Here is a 23,268-nt window from a genome sequence, read left to right as displayed (position 1 = left end):
ACAACGTTTGGCATGTGAAAGGTGAATATGGGTGGTGGGACAAAGGCTGGAGGTAAAAAGGAGAAAATAAAGAGAGAAGAAATGGCATGAAATGTACAGCCAGATTTGGCCCAAATAGGGATCGAGCTTTAGGAGTTTGACTTGGAGCTGCACTGGGCCTGCATTTGTCCCTAAAACCAACAAGTGCACCTTGGATGTATTGAGCAAATCAACCTTGAATAATTGTCTACTTTTTAACGTTAATTTCAGAAGCCTGTAGTAAACTGAGATGCACTGGTGCCTTTTAGATCCGTAAACCTTTACTAGTTCTGGGGATTGAAGCTTGAAATCAAAGTATAACACTTTGTCCCTTTGTGTTAGTTCGTTGATAGAATCATCTAATTAATCTCCAACTGACCTTGGCCATTGCACTGCAAACTATACCTTTGTGAGTTTATATCAAATTGCCCTTTGATAGTTACTGCGCGCTCTGCTTCTTGGATCAAAGAAACATTCTTCTCTAGCCCTTTCACCAATTGTTTTAAATCTGTGTCTGAATCCCCCTGATGGAAACAGTTTATTATTTGCATCCTGGTTTTGAAAATGTCTTCGTCTTGCTCCTTCACGATCTCTGTTCTACAAAGGGTTTCAGATTCTCCAGTTGTTCCACTTAGCTTACAAGAGCACAGTCTTAATGACCCAGATATGTCAAAGTGGACAATAGTATTTCTATATTCCTCCATGGCTTGCATTTGCAGTTTAATAGCATATTGAATTTTAAGATGATTATCATATTAGCCTTAATCTTCTGTATTCGTCCTTGGAGTAACATTTGAGGGCATTGCAAGTACAAATGCCAAATGAAAGTTAATACAATAATGCTAACCAGTCTTATTTTGGATTTTGAAGACTGTTAATTTCCTGTATTTTGCTATTCATAAAACATCTGGTGAGAAAATAAAATTTATTAGATAGTACAAGTAAAAACAGTTGTTAATGTCCTCCATTCTCTGGAGTAACTTTCACTAGCAATTAATTTCATTTGGATATCCATATTTTGAATGTTTGGAAGTATCTTTCCCAATGCTTTTTTTCTCAGTTGAACACATACTTGCACTTTTGACAGGTAAGAAGTATTACAAATGTATCCACTTTCTAATTGAGAACAGCCCCTTAAATATACAACATTTGTTGTTTGTGGCACTGTGTATTGCGCAACACATTTCTGGTTTGAAAGATTTCTTATGATATTTAGTAATTTCCAATGAGTTAAGGTAACCTCTATAGTTGACTTTGTGGGGGTAGTTGGGGAGAGGGGGGAGGGGGAGGGGGTTGTGATTTACATGGAAAAAGTGACCAGGGCATTTTATTCTGATCCTTATCTACTTGATGGTTGTGGGAAGTTTCAGTTGCAATGGGTTGAATTGGCTCTGACTGATGCTTAGAATCAGGTTCACATTAAAAAAAAGCTCCATTTGGGCAAAGTCTATCAGCACCGCCTCCATGTTGTTCCTTACCACAAGCTCCCTTAAGGAGATGGAAAATTAAAGAAACACGAAAAAGATAAACAGGAAGAAAAAGTTTCAGATTTATGCACAACTTTCATATCTTATGTATTCTTTCTTGTGTATTTCTTTTTTGAGAGATGAAATAACCACAGCAGTTTCCATTAGATTCATTATATCTTCTATTCATTTATAATACAGTATTTAAATACATTATTCATTAACTACTGTTTGCAGAACTAAAATACAGAAAAACGGAAAAGAAAGCTAATTGAAGGTTAATGGGGTTTTTTTCTGAGTTAAACACATAACATACAGAGTTCCCAGAGAAAATTGCTGTTTTACTAACCAGGTGTTAATTTGAAGGTTGCTCGTGGATAAATATAAACTTTTGTGAACTTTCAGAGATGGCAATGTTCTACCACAAATTGTGACAAACATGGAAAATAATTGTTTTTTTTGTTCAAATTCTTAATTAGTCTTAAAAGAACCTCTCAATTTCTTGGGTGAACATAGGAGATATTGATTACATTGCTTTACTATCTCATTCAAAAAGCAATAATTAAAATAGTTTATTTATCTCCTGCCCATCAGTGCAAATGCTGTAATTGAATTTCAATGAATAAACCTGACCTTTTTTAAATAGAGTAAATGTTGGAAATCGGGATACACAGTATGCAAAACCATTTGCTGCCCTATGATGTTATGGGACTATTTTATCAATTTTGAGCCCGGATAAATTTTACTAGTTGCTCTTTGTTTCTGACTGCTTTTTAAAATAAGACATAATGTAGAAAAATTGATCGGACAATGAGCTGTGGTACAGTTTAATTTTATTTTTTTTCACATCTTGTTGATACTGGCAATAACACTAAAGTCCATTTTTAATGACTCCTAAATCAAAGAGGCAGTTAAGAGTTCACTATATTAGTAGGATTTGGAGTCACATGTAGGATGGACAGGAGAAGGAAGATATTTATTTTCTCAGAGCATATTAATAAACCAGAAGGGTTTATGTAACAATGGGTAGTTTTATGGTTACTGTTACTGCTACCATGTACAAAGAACATTTCTCTGGGTTCGTGGCTGCTTGTCAAGTAATTTAACCATTACACTATTCTAGCCAATGAACAAAAAATGTTCAAAGATTGCTTGAGTACAAGAGCATATTGCAAGCTGCAAACATATACACTTTATACTGATTTGAAGATTTGCTGCAAAAAGAATGTGCCAAATTAACCTGTTTGCCCTCTCTAAAGAAATTGTCAAATGTGTTTTGCAGCTGTTTGGGTTAGACTTTATTTGATCGTGTCTGGGGGAAATACCTTCTGAGAAAATATTTGAAATCCCAACACTGAATAAACTGTCTTTCAACTAAATTAGTTGTTTTTTTTTTAATATATCTATGGTTGGACTTCTCTTAATCTATTCAGATTTCATTAATTTTGTTGGTACTGAAGACAAGTTTGCCCCATAGTGAATTTTAAAATGAAATCCTTTGTGGTAAGTATTTTGAGATGGTTTGCCAACACAATCAGATACTGTAGAACCGTCGGCCCAATTAGAAGAATGTAACTTTCTTGTCTTCTATTCACACAGCTTTTTTCAATGATTTCTAACTACCTTTGCTGTAATGTCCACAAATTTTACAAATGGCTCAGAAGAAAGAAAAGGAGTAACATAAATATAACAAGAAACATTTAAAAGCAAGGAACGCTTTTCTGAATACTTTGAATATATTAGATAATAACCATTTTTAATGAATTTTAAGTGCAGGAACGTCATAAGTTATTGTAATGCAAAGCCATCATTAAATTTAGTTCAAAAATGAGCTGCTCACAATTATATTTGTGAAGAATTGTGTTTTAATATTGAACTTTTTTTCAGCCCATCTGCCTGCAATGTACTATTTTATGAAGTACTTTTCATTATATTATCATCGAATTAACACTTTATACTGAAATTGATACATTTGTCAGATTTTTCAGTGTAAATCAGATAAATGAACTAGTGTGTTACTATATTTGGATTTACCAAATACATGTGCCATGAAGTTATCCTATTTACAATTTAGTTGAGGGGACAAAGTGTAATGAAATAATTGGGAACATGGTAGTTCAGTGAATGGATAAATGGGGCATAATGCGAGGAAACGTGAAGTTAGCCAGTTTGGATTGTAAACAGAAAAACGTAACACATTTTACAATTGGGAAATGTTAGTACTCCAGATCATACTCCACTTGTATATCTTTGTATATTAATCACAGAAACTAACATGCATGTACAACAAGCAAGTAGGACAGAAAATTGTTAGCCTTCATTATAAAATAATTGGAGTACAAAAATCATGCAGGTTTACTGCAGTTGAGTTGGGGCTTATTGAGACCATAGCTTGAGCAATATGTAACATTTTAAAGTGTAAAGAAGGTTCATGGACTGTTTCGCAGATTGGAGAATTATCCTGTGAGATGTTGAGGAAATGATACTCATTGAATTTTACAAGCATCCAATGTGATCTCATTATCCATTGTTAGCTCTGTCAGCTGGCACCACATTGTTCGACAACTATATCCAGTTTTTGCACAATAATCCCGACTCCCAATCCCGACTTCCCAAGTATTCCTTCCCCGTCTATCAGTCCCCAGTTGATAATGGAACTTCAGGCATTTTTGTGCCAAACTCAAACTCCATTACTATTGTCTGTTTACTTTCCTGTTTTGGTTTGTAAATCTGCTCAGAACATATCTCTTTTTCTACTGGCTGCTTTTTACAATAGTTTGTTTGTGCCTTTAAAATGTACGGTATTATCATAAGATATTTTGAGGTGTAAATGGTTAATTTAGGAGTGAATTTCAAGAAATAATAAATATGTATAATTGATGTTTTATAGGAGTCTCGTAGCCATGGCAATTTGAGGGAATTTAAAGTGGCAGTATATGGGGCAATGCTTATCCTTTCTTTCCTCTTATAGTTATCACAGATTTGTGTGACAATTTAGATGTCGTGATGAATTTGCGTCACCATTTGAGACGAATTACAAAAGTTAATCCTATAAACTCGTATTAAGCATACTTAGGACCTGCACCTTGAAGCTACTCTGGGCAGTTACAGCTAACACACATACTTTCAGTGATCATGAAAGAGTTTGGTTTAATAGAATTTCTTTAGAAGACATTCCAAATGTCATCATCTCCACAAAGAGATGTTATATTAACTGAATTGAAATATTTAAACTCATTCGTTGTGGAGAATTTTGACTACATTTGGTCTCTGACCTAAATACAACCCGTACTGCACAACAAAGCTATTAGAAATTACACATTTAATTAGAAAACCATGCCATAGTTTGGTCTTAATTGGATGTCAATAGCTGTACTTCCTGTACGAATGACTCTGCTTATACATCGAGTATTTTGTTTCGCATTGTCTGGACTAACCTTCTGTACATTAACCTAACCCACTGATTAGCTGAAGATAGGGTTGGTTACCTTGCACATTTTGGCAGACTGATTTTGATTCCACTTTAGTTCCATGTTTTCTTAAAGGTTCCCATCCACATTTCCCCCTAAATAACAAGTCTGTTTAAGCACAATGCTTTCCTTCAATTCAATTTACACGCCTGATTTTTGTTCTGAGGAATAATAGTTGAAATGACATTTATGGACAATCTTGATTTAATAAGTAAATGTCCATTTTTCTTCAAAGATGCTTTTAATGTAGAACCCTATTTGGTAGCAGCATATATACTATATCATTTTGCATTGCATTCGAGCAATATTAAAGATGGCCGGAATATTTTAAATATGCCTGTATCACATCCTTACTTCAGATGCAATACAGTGGATAAAATAAAAGTTTTATATAGTATAAAACAATGAAGAAGACTGCTGCTGACTGCATAGTGTATCATTTGTCAAAAATAGTTAACAGAATTTGACAGTACTGGTGTTATGTTTGAATACAAAATACAGATAAGTAGTTGTTACCATACATGCTTCATAGTTTACATAGTGAAGGGAATTATGTGTCCGATTTTGTATCCAACAAGTATTCAATTTCATTTCCTTCTGACTCCAACTTGCTTCTATACCCGTGCCTGTCCCCGAACAAGTTGCTTCTCTTCAGCTGACTGTGGCGACAGTCGTACCCTCTTGCTTTTTCTCCTCTTCAGTTGCAGTAGCGACCTGATTCAACTTACCCAGCTCCTTAATACTTTCCAGCATCGATGTTATTGTGTCCTTCAGGCTTTTCTCCATTAACCAGCCCTCACTTTCACATTCAGGATCTTCGGGGTTTGCAATGCTGTCTAGGGATGTGTGCAGGTATTGTATCCCAACCATCGCAGTCACCTGAAATAAAGAATATAGAATGTGTTTACCTGTAAATTAACTCAAACCTTTGTGTCCATGCAAAATAAAGACAATATTCAAGCATATGAATGTTTATCAATGGGATAATAAATTCCATTGCAGTCTCCAAATGATGATTGTTGCAAACTATTTAAAAAAAAAAAAAGATTTCTGATCTGAAAATAATAGTCACCACCTCAACAGTGAGAGGTGATCGTCTTGAAACATTTTGAGCCGGAAAATGGTGAGAGGATGTTTCTTCTCATTGTGGGGCATGGGAAAAATCTAGAACTAGCCGGCATCGCTTCACAATAAATGCTTGGCCACTGCAAGTGGAGATGGGGCAGAAATTCTCCTGAGGATCATGATCCCTTGGAATCCTCCTTTCTGGAAATCTATGACGTCTGAGGATTTGAACTGTGCAGGGTATTGAGGACCAGGAGGAACAGGTTGGAAAGTGAGGTCTGCACCAAGATCAGATTGTTTGTGAAGTAGATTGCGTGGCCAGATGATCTGTTGTTTAATGCTCTTGCCTAACTTGCCGTTGTATGATGATGAATCACAAGAAACACAAGAATGTAGAATCAGGAGTTGGCACCTACTTAAAGATTACACTGGGATCCTGATCAGCTAAGCATATAGACTGAATCATAGCAAAATGGAGTTCAATGCAGATGAGTGCATGGTGTTTTATTGTGGGAAGTGAAGCAAGGGTAGGACTTTAACAATGAATGGCAGGGCCCTGGGATCTGGGAACAGAGGGAGCTAGGTGTGGAAATACATAGCTTCCTGAAAGTGGTGCCACAGGTATATGTGTTGTGAAGAAGTTGGTCGTTATGCTGGCCTTCATCAGTCAGGGAGTTGGGACATTATGTTATTATTAGAGCCAGGATGTTTAGGCGCCAAAAAACTCTCAAATAGGCAGGCAAAAAGGCATAATAAAATTCCAAAAAATGCATTTTTTTCAAATTATCTGATGTTAAATTGCCATCTGTCAGGCAGAATATGCTTCAGTTGTGAAAAACTTATTTCTACCTCAGCTGAGGTCACTGGTGCATACACGAAACATGCTACCGACTCTATATTCATGTTGATATCTTGTGCAATACAACTACCTTTGAGAACTTTAGCTACGTTTTGTATTTCTTTGTTAGCTAAAATCACTCTCTCACATTTTCTTTGTATACCTTTACCTACATCGCCAGGAACTTTACGGATATCGTCAGTTACTTTGTTGAAAACCTGCAAGTTATTTACCAATGTTTCACCACATTTCTCAAGGGAAGTGATAGCTTGTGGGAAGTTTGCAAAATTGGAAGCAATAAACACAAGATCACAGTGGAGGGACTTTTTCTGTATGATTTCACTGATGATCCTGACTACAGTAGATTCTCTTCACAAAAAAGTTGACGATTTCTTTTATCTTTTCAAAATTTGCAGCATAGTAGAGTACAGCAGAGAGCCATGTACCCCACCTAGTCAAAATGGGCTGAGGAGGTAGCGGAATCTCGGGTACTATTTCCTGAACAACTGCACACGTGACGGTGCTTTGAGGAAGATTTTCTTGACATTGGAAACTAGGCGACCGGCATTTGGAAACAAGCTATGTATGTGCTTGACAACTCTATGAAGTCCTTGTGCTAAGCATGTCAAATGCAAGATTTTGGAGAATAAAACTTTAAGGGCACAAGCAGCTTTTATCATGTACGGAGCTGCATCAGTCACAAACAGAAGAACATTGGCGTGTTTTATACCTTCTGGCCAAAGTACAGCAAGTGAAGATGGAAACAACTGAGCTGTTTGACTTCTCCAATACTTCCGATGACCACATTGGAAACATATCTCCCCATAGCATCTGTTGTCTCGTCCATTGAGATCCATGTTTTGTTGCAAGTAACTTAATCTCTAATTTTCTGCACAGCAATGTTGAATTTGCTGTCAACATAATTTTCCCGTAATGATGACTCGCTTGGTATATGTTCCTCTGTGTATTTCTCTAAAAAAACCTCTGAGAGATTTGTTTTCCAATTTCCACAGTGGAATTCCAGCATCAATGAATGCCTTGCACAGATCACTCGAAAACTCAGATTTACAACTGGAGCCAGAAATAAATGTAGTGAGGAGACAAGCTTGGGTATTTCGCTTGGGTAGCTTGCACCCCAGTGGTATCAACATTGACTTATTTAATTTTAGATTGGCCTTGCCTTCTCCCTCCTCCCTCTCACCCTTCCCAGCTTTCCTTCTAGTCCTACTGTCTCCATCTCTTCCTTTCTTTTTCCTGCCCCCCCCCACCCCACATCAGCCTGAAGAAGGGTCTCGACCCGAAATGTCGCCTGTTCCTTCTCTCCATAGATGCTGCCTCATCCGCTGAGTTTCTCAAGCATTTCTTGTCTACCTTCGATTTTTCCAGCTTCTTCAGTTCTTTCTCAAATAGATCTTGGAGAAGGCTGAACCAGCGGGCAGCAGCACGAACGAATGAACGACTGATGGTGGCGCCCCCGGTTTTGCCCCGTGGTGGAAACATTCTTGTAAGTTATACTATGTTAACACGTTAATAATAACTTATTAATATTAATGTGTTAACAAAGAAAATGTCGTGATCATGGTACAATTAGAGAAAATACCACAACCATTTAGTAAAACGGCAAAAAAAGGCTGATTTAGGCTTCGATTGTGAAAAAGGCATTATCTTGGTGAAATCATCAAAAAAGGCATGAAAATGTACTTATGGCATTCATGGCAAAATCCTGGCTCTAGTTATTATTGTACAAGATGTTGGTTAGCCACACTTGGAGTAGTGTTATATTTTTGGTTATCTTGCAGTAGGAAAGTTGTCATTAAACTGGAAAGCAGCCAAAGAAAGTTTACCAGAATGTTGTCAGGACTTGAGGGACTGTGCAATAAGAAGAGGTTGGGCAGGATAGGATTTTATTCCCTGGAGCATAGGAGACTTTCCCTGGAACATAGGTGATTTTATGGAGGCGTATAAAATCATGAGAGACATAGATAAAGTGAATGCACAGAGTCTCACCCTCCAAAGAACTAGAGAGCATTGGTTGAAGGAGAGAAGGGATAGATTTCAAAGGATCCTGAATGGCAATATCTTTGCAGATATACACCACTCTCTCTGTAATGAACTGCCTGTGAAAATGCGTGAAGTAGGTGCAATAACATTTAAAAGATATTTGGACGGGTATACCGATATAAAAGGTTTGGAAGGCCATGGGTCTAACACAGATAAATGGGATTGACTAGCTTACATGAATACCTTGGTCAGCATGGGCAAGTTGGGCCAAAGGGCCTGTTTCCTTCCCATTTAACGCCATGACCTGATTGCTCAAGCCTGCTCCGCCATTCAACATTGTCCACTATTCAACATATGGCCTCAATTCCCATAAACTTTCAAATCCATGATCTTTCAAAAAATATTCCTCTTTAAATTCCTCCAGTAATCCACCCTTCACAACTCTGGAGGATGGAGATTTCCGGAGCCTTACCACCCTCATGAGAGACCATCTTCTCTCAGCTGTGTGGTTTTATTGGTTCCAGTAGACTAAGTTTTGCTAGGTGGTGGTGAAGCTGAATCCACAATCTTGAAATCTCATGATATCCTGGCCACTAATGTGATTGATCAGACAGCTTGTTAGGTGGATCTATACCTGCATGGTCAAACCTTTGCTGTACATTTTTGATCTGTGACTGGGCAGATAATATCAAATATATAAATGGTGTATTGCATAATTTTAGATTACACCAACAGATCTCCTGTGCACATGCAAGTTCCCAAGCTTTTGATTCTTCATCTGCTCTGGGTTTAGCGAAATGTGGTAAATGCTCATTCTTTGTATACAAAATAACTGAGTTTCTCAGTGTCCAGGTTCCAACCTCCCAGGTGGAAATGTGGTGGTATGATTAAGAAGTTTGTAGAGAAACTTGCCCACATTGTCAATAGTGAAGTAGGAAACTAGATTGGAGAGAAATATTAATGAACCATTCAGATCGTCAGAAAAGGATACAGAAGCGTCAGTATTGAGGAGGTTACGATGAACAAGGCAAATTATAAATTATGAAGTATGGAGGAACAGTGGCAACTTCTGCATAGCAGAACATACAGTGGCATGCATGGCTGAACATACAGTGGCATGCATGGCTGAACATACAGTAGGCTGCATGGCTGAACATACAGTAGGCTGCATGGCTGAACATACAGTAGGCTGCATGGCTGAGCATACAGTATGCATGGCTGAGCATACAGTAGGCTGCATGGCTGAGCATACAGTAGGCTGCATGGCTGAACATACAGTAGGCTGCATGGCTGAACATACAGTAGGCTGCATGGCTGAACATACAGTAGGCTGCATGGCGGAACATACAGCAGCAGGACTGGAAGATAAGAAAGGTCATTGGCCATGTTAAAGAATTTAAGAACGGCAAAATCATGAAAGAACTCTGTCGGCCTGGAAAATGCATAAATTTATTGTTACCACGTTACAGGAAAGGTGTGAAAGTACTCGAAAATGCAGAGGAGATAAGGATATTGCCTGAGATGAACATTTGTCTGTAAGAAAGATTGGCTCGCTTGTTACTTTTGAACAAAAGAGGTATTTGAGATGGGGATAGAGGTGAGATTATTCAACAAGTATAAAATTCAGAGAGGCCTAGTTGCATCTTTCCATTATACCCAATCTGCCTGGCATACTTACACTATCCTAACCACACTAGGGACAGATAACAATTAGACCAAACCAATTAGCCTTCAAACCTATATGTCTCTGGAGTGTGGGAGGAAACCGGAGCACCCGGAGAAAACCCACGCTGATCATGGGGAGAACATACAAACTCAGGATCGAACCCGTGTATCTGACGCTCTACTGCTGCACCACCATACTGCCGTGTTTTTTGTTGAGTTTCCTTACTTATTGAGATAATGAAATCATTATGGTGCACTCCAACAAGTGTTATATGTCCACAACACACAATTGTATCAATCATTTAATTAACCTGTGCTCCACTAGTCTTACAAAAGCTGCAATAAGTCACCAGAATTACTAGTTTAATGATACTGCGTGGAAACAGGCCCTTCAGCCCGCCAAGTCCATGCTGGCCAACGAACAACTCTACAGCTACGCCACCATGTCGCCCCTACATGAGCAGTTGATGTGGGAAAATGTTCCTGGACCTTGAGTATATACTGGTTCATCATTTTATTTTATGACATTATCTAAATCCCATGTTGTCAAGGAACTGCAGCATATTCTTCAAGTTCGAGGTCAAATGCTGTGGCCCATCAGTTTTCTCAAGGAAAATTCCAGGAAATTGTAAAGAATGTATGTATTGTCCACCAGCCCACCTAAATAATCAAGTAAACAAACTGAAGTATAAAATTGAAAAGTCAGGTCCTGTAGGATGGGTCTCTGCCCTACATTGTCCTGTTAACACATCTTCTGAAATTCAAGCTGGTTAAGAGGACTAAGTTATTCTTTTTAATTTGTTCTATTGCATTTTTTTTGGATATGTGCACTGCTGGAAAAATAGCATTTATTGCCCCACCTCTAATTGCCTCCGAGACATTGTTGCTGACTCACTGACTTTAACTGCCACAGAAAGTCCTTCTGTCCCACAGTTCTACAGCGCCACTACTAGATCCAGCAATGACAAAGCAAAGAAACGGCAATATATTTGCAAGTCAGGACGGTGTTTGGTTTGGAGGGGAACATGCTGATTCATAGGTATTTAGAGCCCTTATCCTTCCTGTTGCCAGGAGTTGCAGGTTTAGGGATTGCTGTTGTGGTGGACCAGGTGATTAAATGCGACGCAGTTTGCAAATTAAATTCAGTTCAGGCACGAACATGTTGGTACCATCATTCCCTCAATAATAACTACCAAGATATCTTAGTCTTCCCTTCAATTAACTTCATCACAATGTTATATAAAGTAAGAATAATTCATAAAGGATTTTATGAACAATTTTCACTTTATGCAATATTGTAATTGAAGAGAAGACTTAGATAACTTGGTAGTTGGATGTGAGGGAATAATATGAAGACATGAATGTTAGTGCCTGTACTGAAATGAATCTGCAAACTACATTTAGTCACCTAGTCCATTACACCAGCAACCCTTAAACTTGAATCATTATAATAAGCTTTGAACTCTATACTTAGTGATTCACAAACACACTGAAGCTTGTATTTATATAGCCAAGCACTACTCTGCAGTGCACTGATTCTATGGAACCTTTGAATCTTCCAATCCAAACACTCGGGTAAGGCACCCCCATCTGCTCAGGCTCCAAACTGCTGCATCGGGAACCAGGCCCAGCTCTTCCAACCTAAGTGGGTGAAATGTGTAACCAGGGAATACTTTATTTGCAGTGTACCGATTGCAGCCATTGCAACATACAGGCAGCATTTGTACCAACTATTGACAATATCTGGATCCTGGGGTTTCTCCCAACACCGCCTCTTCAGATATACGTTAAAAATTGCTCTCTCGGTTGCACTTGTCACCACAGAGGAATTACAGAGCTGAGGAGAGCTGTGCAGCCAAAGAGAGGAGGAGATGCCACTTTGATCACGTCTACCAGATGGAGGTAATGAGGGAGACTGCAGGATCCGGATGGTCCATCAACATACAGGGCAGGTGCTGTGTGTGCTCAGCATTGACGCCAGTAACCTGCACCTCAGCACTGAGTAACTGTGCCACTTGTTCTGCCCTGCCCAACGCCAGTACTGACAGGCAGCTTCTCCACAACAGGCCAATGGCTGGTTCATTGCTGAACTCGCTCCAAGTTCCCAACACAACAGTGGGGAGGGCAATGGTCTGTGGCAGCCATTGCCATCTGTGGCTGTCACCCAGAAGGCAATGGCTCTAGGTGCTTCATCATCTGTTGTGCTATCTACAGTTAGATCTTTCTACATCTGTAGTGCTATAATGATACCTTTTAGTACTGATTCCATTAGTGCTCTCCCAGTCCAGGGAATACATTCTGAGTATTGAGAGAGGTACCTGTGTACTGCCTTTTGTGATCTAAACAGTGCAAGCATCTTACAGTCAGTTATAATCTGGTGTAAATCCTGCGGAGCTCAGGAGCCAGTTTGTTCCCTACTAAGTCCCACCAATGGCAATGATTTAATGAGCAGGTAATGAACAGGCCTGTCCAACCTGATCATCACTCGCTACTCATTGTTTAGTTGTGGTCACAATGTGGATGGCTCCCTGCTGCACTCCCACCTGAGTTCTGAAGCTGATCCTGTGCCAGGTTCTACCTTCAGTGGCCATCCATATATACAGTGCCCTCCATAATGTTTGGGACAAAACCCATCATTTATTTATTTGCCTCTGTACTCCACAATTTGAGATTTGTAATAGAAAACATCACATGTGGTTAAAGTGCACATTCTCAGATATTATTAAAGGCCATTTTTATACATTTTGCTTTCATCATGTAGAAATTACAGCTGTGTTTATACATAGTCCCCCCTATTTCAGGGTACCATAATGTTTGGGATACATGGCTTCATAGGTGTTTGTAATTGTTCAGGTGTGTTTAAATGCCTCCTTAATACAGGTATAAGAGAGCTCTCACCGTCTAGTCTTTCCTCCAGTCTTTCCATCACATTTGGAAACTTTTATTGCTGTTTATCAACATGAGGACCAAAGTTGTGCCAATGAAAGTCAAATAAGGCATTATGAGACTGAGAAACAAGGATAAAACTGTTAAGCAACATCAGCTAAACCTTAGGCTTAAGGTTCTTAAGGATGTTCCAAACCTTGGAACATCATGAAGAAGAAAGACAGCACTGGTGAGCTTACTAATCGCAAATGAACTGGCGGCCAAGGAAGACCTCCACAGCTGCCGACAGAAGAATTCGCTATATAATAAAGAAAAATCCCCAAACACCTGTCCGACAGATCAGAAACACTCTTCAGGAGTCAGGTGTGGATTTGTCGATGACCACTGTCCACAGAAGACTTCATGAACAGAAATACAGAGGCTACACTGCAAGATGACAATCACTGGTTAGCTGCAAAAATAGGATGGCCAGGTTACAGTTTGCCAAGAAGTACTTAAAAGAGCAACGACAGTTCTGGAAAAAGGTCTTGTGGACAGATGAGATGAAGATTAGCTTATATCAGAGTGATGGCAAGAACAAAGTATGGAGGAGAGAAGGAACTGCCTAAGATCCAAAGCATACCGCCTCATCTGTGAAACATGGTGGTGGGGGTGTTATGGCCTGGGCATGTATGGCTGCTGAAGGTACTGGCTCACTTATCTATATGATGATACATCTGCTGATGGTAGTAGCATAATGAATTCTGAAGTGCATAGACACATCTTATCTGAGTTCAAACAAATGCCGTAAAATTCATTGGCCGGCGGTTCATTCTACAGCAGGACTATGATCTCAAACATACTGCTAAAGCAACAAAGGAGTTTCTCAAAGCTAAAAAAATGGACAAGACAATCACCCGATCTGAACCCAATTGAGCATGCCTTTTATATTCTGAAGAGAAAACTGAAGGGGACTAGCCCCCAAAATAAGCATGCTAAAGATGGCTGCAATACAGGCCTGGCAAAGCATCACCAGAGAAGACATCCAGCAACTGGTGATGTCCATGAATCGCAGACTTCAAGCAGTCATTGCATGCAAAGGATATGCAACAAAATACTAAACATGACTACTTTCATTTACATGACATTGCTGTGTCCCAAACATTATGGTGCCCTGAAATTGGTTGGGGGGGACCAGAGGACATAGGTGCACCAACATGTATAAAAATGGCCTATCTTAAAATCTGATAATGTGCACTTTAACCACATGTGGTTACATTTCTATTACAAATTTCTATTACAAATCTCAAATTGTGGAGTACAGAGGCAAATAAATAAATGATGGGTCTTTGTCCCAAACATTATAGAGGGCACTGTAGGTAGACCACGTGGATGATCTTGAGTGTAATCCGTTTTCACAACCTCGCCGACAATATTTAGCTCTCTCCTTTACTGAGGAAAGGAGTAACCTCATAGTTGAGAAATGTCACCAAGGTTTCCACATCATTCATCCAGAATTTGATATATTAAAAAAATATATTAAAGGAAAAGGCTTGGCCAGCTTCTGCCTTCATTAAGTTGGTTGGCTGGATTACCATGACCTTGTTGGCTGGTGGATTCAGCAAATAATTACTGGGGCAGAGAGGGGCAAGTCAAATGGTGGATTTCATAACACGAGCCACGACTGTAATGGGCCAGAACACAGATGTGGAATTCCAATCTCCGTCTCAGTCACTCTGGGGCCTGCTGTCTGCCAATACGATCCTAGGCTTTTTAAAGCAGAGCCACTGAACTAAATCAATCAAGTTCCTGGATTCAAACCATGAACTGTATTGAATTAAAAATATATTTACTAAAGTACTGCACTCATATAATAGCATTGATATAATGATGCTTTCTCCACTCCATAAATGAATATACCAATCAACTTGTATAAATCACCACAATTAATATTAGGCCAGTGAGCTTAACAACAGCTTAACATCTTCACATCTGTCATTGGTGAGTAACTGGAGAGTATTCAGCATGGTTTTGTACGTGGGAGGTCGTGTCTCACAAATCTGATTGATTTTTTGATGACGTAACCAAAAAGGATGATGAGGGCAGAGCTGTACATGTTGTGTACATGGACTTCAGTAAGACGTTCGACAACGTTCCACATAGTAGGCTGCTCTGGAAGGTTAGATCGCATGGGATCCAAGGAGAGATAGCTGAATGGATAGCCAATTGGCTCCATGGAAGGAAGCAGAGGGTAATGGTGGAAGGTTGCTTCTCAGACTGGATGTTTGTGACTAGTGGTGTGCCTCAGGGTTTGGTGCTGGGCCCGTTACTGTTTGTCATCTACATCAATGATTTGGATGAGAACAGGGGAAGATTAGAAAGTTTGCTGATGATACAAAAGTTAGTGGTTTTGCAGATGGTGAAGATGGTTGTGAACGATTGCAGCAGGATCTGGATCGATTGGCCAGGTGGGCGGTGGAATGGTTGGTGGAATTTAATACAAGGATGTGTGAGGTGTTGCATTTTGCGACGTCAAACAAGGGTAGGCCTCTGGATAGTGTTGTAGAGCAGTGGGATCTAGGAGTACAGGTGCATGGTTACTTGAGGTGGTCAAAAAGGCTTTTGGCACTTTGGCCTTCATCAGTCAGAGTATTAAATATAAAAGTTGGGAGGTCATGTTGCAGTTGTATAAGACATTGGTGAGACCTCATTTAGAATATTGTGTTCAGTTCTGAGCACCATGTTATAGGAAAGATATTGTCGAGCTTAAAAGGGTTCAGAAACGATTTACGAGGATGTTGCCAGGATTAGACGGTGTGAGATATAGGGAAAGGTTGAGTTGGCTGGGTCTCTATTCCATGGAGCGCAGGTGGATGAGGGGGGATCTTATAGAGGTGTACGAAATCATGAGAGGAATAGATTGGGTAGATACACAGAGTCTCTTGCCCAGAGTAGGGGAATCAAGGACCAGAGGACATAGGTTCAAGGTGAAGGGAAATAGATTTAATAGGAATCCGAGGGGTAACCTTTTCACACAAAGGGTAGTGGGTGTATTGGACAAGCTGCCAGAGGAGGTAGTTCATTCCATATTTAAGAAACAGTTAGACAGGTACATGGATAGGACAAGTTTGGAGGGATATGGACCAAGCGCAGGCAAGTGGGACTAGTGTAGCTGGGACATTGTTGGCCGGTGTGGGCGAGTTGGGCCAAAGGGCCTGTTTCCGCACTGTATCACTCTATGACTAACTCCAAATGTTGTCTTGTCTATCTGTAATGGACCCACAGTGCTGATTGAATTTAATCCCACATTTTAGCAAGGGCCTTAAAGGGCACCCTACACAAGTCCAAGCCAGAGATCCTGATCCTATCGATGCCTTGCTTAGCCAGAGACCTCTTGCCAGTCGGCAGTCCACTTGCACTGTAAAATCCTTGACAAAGATGGGTTGCCAAGTGAGTACAAAGGATGGGAACCTCTATCATCCAGCGGCAGGATGAGAGATCGGTTTCACTGATGATTTCTAAATGTGCAATATTGTCATATTGTAATGGGGAGTACGGCTCGACATGCTATGTGCAAGTTTGGGATTGGCATTTCACCCCATATTTTCTTACACAGATAAAAGTGTTCTTGTGGCTGATGCACAATGACCAGTTATATGTATCTTGTTACATTTTAAAATTATGAGACAAAGATTTAGAATTAAATAAATAACAATATTTTTTGTTTCAATCTTGACATATTTGCTTCTGGGGCTCGCCTTGTTTAACCATGCCTTGATAGCCATGCCATCATTTAATCTGATGTTATCTCAAACTTTATTTTCATTAGAGGATGAATGGGTTCTCTGAACAATAATTTAGAATATTTAGTTTAGTTTAGTTTAGACATACAACATGGAAACAGGCTCACCAAGTCCATACCAACCAGTGATCCAGTTCCACTAGTTGTGTGTTATCACTTTTGCATCCACTCCCTGTGTACAAAGGGCCTAGGGGCAATTTTACAGAGGAAAATTAACCTACAAACACACATGTCTTTGGGATGTGGGAGGAAATGGGAGCAGCCTGAGAGAAATCCACACATTCACCTGGAGCACGTGCAAACTCCACAGAGACTGCACTGTTGGTCGGGATCAAACCTGGGTCTCTGGTGCTGTGAGGCAGCAGCTTTACTGGAAAGTGAGAAAACACTCAAAAAATTACAATATGAAAAAGTTAGTTCTGCTTGAATTGTCTCAAATTAGAAATACCATGTAAACCTGCTCCATCTAGAGTTCAACAAGGATTATTAATCCCCCCTCCTCCTCCTCAGCCATTTGCCTTCCCCAGGGTTTCCTTCTGCACATCAAATAACATGAATTATTTGCTGCATGGTATTTATGGGGTGTTTGTCCAAATATTTGCAAAGTGATTTTCATAATTTCCATAGTCCCAATTAAATATCTCCCTTCTCGCTAACCCTTTATCCTCTACTTTGTTTGTGAAGCGATGATGGGATCAAAATTTGTATATGTGGATTAGATGTAGTTTATCCATAGAAAACACTGTACAAGCTGGACTATTCAAGGGCAAATGAAGGTCTGATGTATGAAGGAAAAGTCAGCTATTATATTGCACCATGTACAACTTTAGTCTTCCAAAACCACAACAGCCATTCTGATTTGTAGCCTTGATAGTTACATAAAGAAACATGACAGCTTATACCCTTACAGAAAACCTGACAAACAACAATGACATAATCACCTGATACTCTGTTTTCTTCAATATTTACGTAATAAATATTGGCCCAGAGAATAATGTGTTTTGAATCTTGGTAAAGTGATGGGAACCTTTATAACCACCCGAAGAAGTAGACATTTCTATACAGTCTCATTTGAGATGGTAGAAAATATCTTCATGACTTTTTATAATTTTATTCATAAAATATTTAAATATATCATGTTTAAAGACTTTGCCTGGATAGAAAGTCACTAAAATAAAGAATGCTTAGGGACTTTGTTTGATCTGAAATTCACTGCCATTTTTCCATTCATCATGGGTCTGAAGAAGGGTCCCGAACCAAAACATCACCCATCCTTTTTCTTCAGAGATACTGCCTGACCCACTGAGTTAATCCAGCAGTTATTGCCATTTTATTGGCTTTGTAATGTATTGCAATTCCATTGTTATGGGGACAGATGAGCACACACTTCACAACTCTGACATGAACACTGCTTTTGTACACACGTTTAACTTCTAAAATGTTTGCCATCCATGATGCAAACTCATGTAAAATAAAATCTGAAACAAAACTATCAACAATTCATTAACATGTTTAAGAAGGAACTGCAGATGCTTGATGAAGGGTCTCAACCCGAAACGTCACCTATTCCTTCGCTCCATAGATGCTGCCTCACCCACTGAGTTTCTCCAGCATTTTTGTCTACCAACAATTTGTCTACCAACAATTCATTAACATGTCACCGTGTTCACAGTTGACACTGTGGATCAAAGGGCCAGTCACTGTACTGTGCTGTACTCTTCTATGTTCTATAAAAGGCCAATGTATTTCTGTGTGTGAACATGGAGTTGGTGCAAAGGTATTGCATGACTCCCAGTCTCCATTACCCTAAAACTGTCTTGTTTATACATATCTAGTGATGTGATATTCACAAATATACTCCAGATACAAACTTGTTGCAAAGAGAAATTCCCATCATGGTGTTAATTTCCTGCCAATTGCTTTAATCATGGTACCTGGGTCTTCTGTCAGTGGAGGACTTATGAAACATTTATGGTTTTGAACACTTGCTAAATATCCCATAAACAACACCATACTAGTAAATGTTAAGAACATAGAACAGTACAGCACAGGAACAGGCCTTTCAGCTCACCATGTCTGTGCCGAACATGATGCCAAGCCTAACTCTTATCTGCCTGCACATAATCCATATCCCTCCATTCCCTGCATATCCATGTGCCTGTCCAAAAGTCTCTTAAATGCTACTATTGTGTATATCCACTATCAGCCTCGGCAGCATATTCCAGGCACCACCAATGATCGGAGAGAAAAAGTGGTCATTGATTTGATTAAAAATAGTTGCATGTGAAACTTTGATAGGTAACAAGGCAGATTCCTCAAAGTAATAGTTGGGCTGCATTTTTGCAGCAGAATTCAAGGATACAAGAGTGGTTAAAAGTAGTTCAGGAATGAGAGGAAATTGTAATAACTTCAACGTGAGAGCTTGATAAATACTTGAAAATAAAATGTTTCCGTGGCGTGAGATTAAATTGAATGCCTCTTTCAATGAGTCGTGGTGGGTACAGTGACCTAAGTGACCTCTCTTCATTCCTGCAGCACACTGTGACTTTTTTTGTGGTTATTATAAAAGTAATTATCTCAAACTTAATCTACCCACTTAAATTAATGTGCAAAACTTCATAAAAGTTGAAAATGCTGTAAAAGCTCAGCAAGCCAGAAAACATCTGTGGAGGGAAAAACGGAGTTCACGTTTTGGGTTGACGACCTTTCATTAAATCTTGTAACATTTGCATCAATTCACAATTTAAAATCGATCAGATTTTAAGGTTAAGAATTAATAAGAGCAAATGTATTTTGATCTGAGCCCGGAAAGCCATGTTCCCAAGTCAGAACTCAATCTGAAGTAAAACTCCACTTACTCTTGAAAGGTCACTGGGTTGTATTGCTTACTCTGCTACTTTCTCTCTCAATGCTGTCAGACTTGACCTTTAAGCATTTTAAAAACAATTCCCATATCAGTTTTATTCCGAAAGTTGTTATTAAATCTGTACGGAGGCAGGCTTGAGGTTATAGTTTATGCTGGAGAGTGAAAAAGTACATTTTAAAACATCAAGATGTTTTCATTCGCGTTGAATTTAACTTGAAGACAGCGTCAACCACGCAGAAGATTGTAGTCCTGCAATGAAGGTACAAACATTAATGCTCCCAGCATCCTTGCAGATGCACACTCGTAAAGCCTGTGCGTTATTTCACATGCCACAATATTTCACAAGTTCAATTTCTGCAGATATCAAAATTTATAACTGAAAGATTACAAATGTAGATATTTTCAGGAAATTATTCGCTGATATTAAACATAGTAACCAGGTTTAATACAAAACGTAATTTGACAGGAGTTTCCTGACATGTTAGATGGTATGGACAGGGAAGGTTTGGGGGGCATATGGGCCAAAGGAAGGCAGGTGGGACGAATGTAGATGGGGCAGCTTGGTTGGCAGGGGCAAAGTTGGGCCGAAGGGCCTGTTTCCTTGCTCTGTGATTTTATTAACAATCCTTTTCTAGTATTTTTTTAATTTGTACTTAAAGGCTGCATTCACAACATCCATCTTACCTCCAGTAACCAACCCAATAAGACCAAAGCTCCCATCGAATGCATCATATTAGCGTAGTAGTTGAGCAGTGCTTGTTTGCAACCTCGTGTCCACAGGTTCAGTTCTTCGGACTGGAAGTCGTAGCTGTAATGGGCCGAACTGTTGGTGATCTGCTGCTGGATACAGGGGCGAGGGGAGGCCGGGTTGCAGCAACTGAATGGGACCCCGTCCACCAAGAACCTCCCTTCAACATTGCTCTTGACGCGGCTGCAAGGAAGAGAATGCAACTTGAGCGTTTGGGGCTGAAAACTCAGACATCCCTTGTTGGTTATAGACAGAGATACCCCCCACCCACCCACCCAACAAACAAGATAAAGCCATGGGGTCGGCGCTGGGAGGAAGTTCAGGCACACAGCTACAGTTGTCAAATGCATTCCCCTCGATTCCCTGTGGATTCGCTGCTGTACTTACTCTTTCACCTCCTTGGAGCTGAAGTCCAGGTACCTGTTGCTGATCCACTGGATTTCAAACCAGTCTCGGAAGCCGTTGTTTCCGCAGCAGCGGAACTCTATTTGCAGCTGGTCGATGGTCTTTTTCATGAAGCACCTGCCCGGGGTGTCAGTGTCCCGGTAGAATTTCATGCCGTTCTTCAGACCTTTGGCCAGCGTGTCTTCCAGGTCAATCCTCATCAGGAAACATAACACCACGGTGATGAAGGTGAAGAAAGTGAAAAACACACAGGAGGCCAGGTAGAACTTCAGCACCGATTTCCATCGGGCGTATTTAGCCGGGTCGAGAGAGTCGTAGCAAAACTTGCCCCCAAAGCAGTTGATGGCGCAAGCCATGAGCCCCACTAGGATGAGGGAGTTGGGCACCAGGTGACTCTCCTGGTTGTCCATCAGCTCGCTTCGCTTCCTCAGCTCGATCTTGAGGAACAAGCCCATGCCGAAGATGACGATTCCCACCAACACACAAAACCAGTTGAGCAGCCACATGCCCTGGGCCAGCTTCACCCTCATCTGTACGTTGAACTTGATTTTGAGAATGGCCATTTTTCTGTCTCTCTAAATGGCAAGGTTGACCTCAAACAAATTAGAAAGATTTGCGCAGGGGTGCAGAAAGGGCAGGATACAGTGCGCCTGGGGTTGACTCCACTGTGCATCCTTCCATACTGATCACCCGAAAAGCAAAGCTTCACCTGACTCGACGGTACAACGAAAACGAAGTGTAAATTACCAAGCCAGATGGTTTAAAAAAAAAGATATTGTCCGCGACTACAGCTAATGTTGCCAGTGCTTTCCCCTGCGATGGAGATGGCTCTTTCAGAATCTGAGGCTGTAAGACGTCACCTTAATACCCGTAATAGGTTTTACCTCTAATCATTTAGAGAAAGCCTTGCTCCAGATGAGCCATTGAAAGTAATCCGCCTTTTCACCGTGTAATTGCTTTGTCCTCGAGTTGTCACCCATTGCTTTCCCCCGCTGAAAGTTTCCTCGCATTTCACAGGCTGGGTGCTCAGTGAATCTTCACTCGGCCAACCGGCCGTTGCGTGGCATTTGGTTTCCTTTCCGAAATGTATATCCAGTTACTGGGCTCCTGTGTCGTGTGCAATGTGCAACACGTTGACAAGTAAAATATAACGGACGTAAAAGCAGGTTCAACTTTAATAAGATAAGTAAGATTAAATATAGGCCAATGCCTGTCATAAACATTGGGAGTAAAGATGCAGTGTGTGGAATGCGCGATGCTGCAAGACTAAGAGTAGGGCACTGCCAAACGTTTGGCCATAAAGGTGGGATTTAAAAGTAAAGAGTGCAGAAGTCCATGGAATAAATTCTGGGGTGTGAGACCATGGCAGTTATAGATACAGGCGCAAATTCTAAACAAGTTGCCAAATGGGAAATGAATGTGACCAAGCAACAATGGGGAATGTGTGACCGGGGCTTGCAGTGAATTGGGACAAGAAGTGATCAATCAAGGGCAAGAAGTATGTATGCTCCGACAAAGGCAGTGGTGTTCAGGCTGACCTTGGGTGTACAGTGGCCATCAGAAAGTTTGTAAGAATAATCAAATTGAGGTGAAAAAGAGCACATTCAGACATTTTAGGTAAAATTATTTCCAATTTCAGGTGATCCACAATTGTAGTTTGCATATTTCTACTGTAGCAGTTACAAATAATCAAAAAAACAATGGAATAAGGCTCTAAAGGGCAGGAATAACAGTTTAAATGATTTTCACCTCACTTTTCCTCAATACAATATTTATTAAAAAAAACAATAAATTAAACTCCACGTATTTCAACTGTTCCCTTCCTCAATAGGAATGAATCTGCAGGACTGCAGGGAGATACCGGGAGTGTGGGACCGGCTGGATCACTTTTACACAGAGCTATTATGGACTGTAACGGCAGGACGTATTCCTTCACTTCTGTTACCATTCCGTGAATCAAGACCTCACAAAATCTACATATTCCAAAAAACCCAAAACCCATGGTTATTCAGTTTTGTAATTATTGAGGTTACAGGTTTTAAGAACATGAGGGTCCCTC

General features: G+C 40.1%; 1 protein-coding gene across 1 annotated transcript; it reads right to left on the bottom strand.

The window, feature by feature from the left end:
* Window positions 1-4,358: 4,358 nt before the first annotated feature.
* On the bottom strand, window positions 4,359-22,403 carry prph2a (peripherin 2a (retinal degeneration, slow)). Its single transcript, XM_055639682.1, has 3 exons — window positions 21,192-22,403; window positions 20,741-20,987; window positions 4,359-5,833 (listed from the first exon to the last, which is right to left on the bottom strand). The coding sequence occupies exons 1-3, from the start codon at window positions 21,770-21,772 to the stop codon at window positions 5,606-5,608; spliced, it is 1,056 nt and encodes a 351-aa protein (XP_055495657.1). The 5' UTR covers window positions 21,773-22,403; the 3' UTR covers window positions 4,359-5,605.
* Between the last annotated feature and the right edge of the window lie 865 nt (window positions 22,404-23,268).

The sequence above is a fragment of the Leucoraja erinacea genome, chromosome 8 (assembly GCF_028641065.1).
Source record: "Leucoraja erinacea ecotype New England chromosome 8, Leri_hhj_1, whole genome shotgun sequence".
Lineage (NCBI taxonomy): Eukaryota > Metazoa > Chordata > Chondrichthyes > Rajiformes > Rajidae > Leucoraja > Leucoraja erinaceus.
This window is presented reverse-complemented; position numbering and strand designations above follow the sequence as displayed.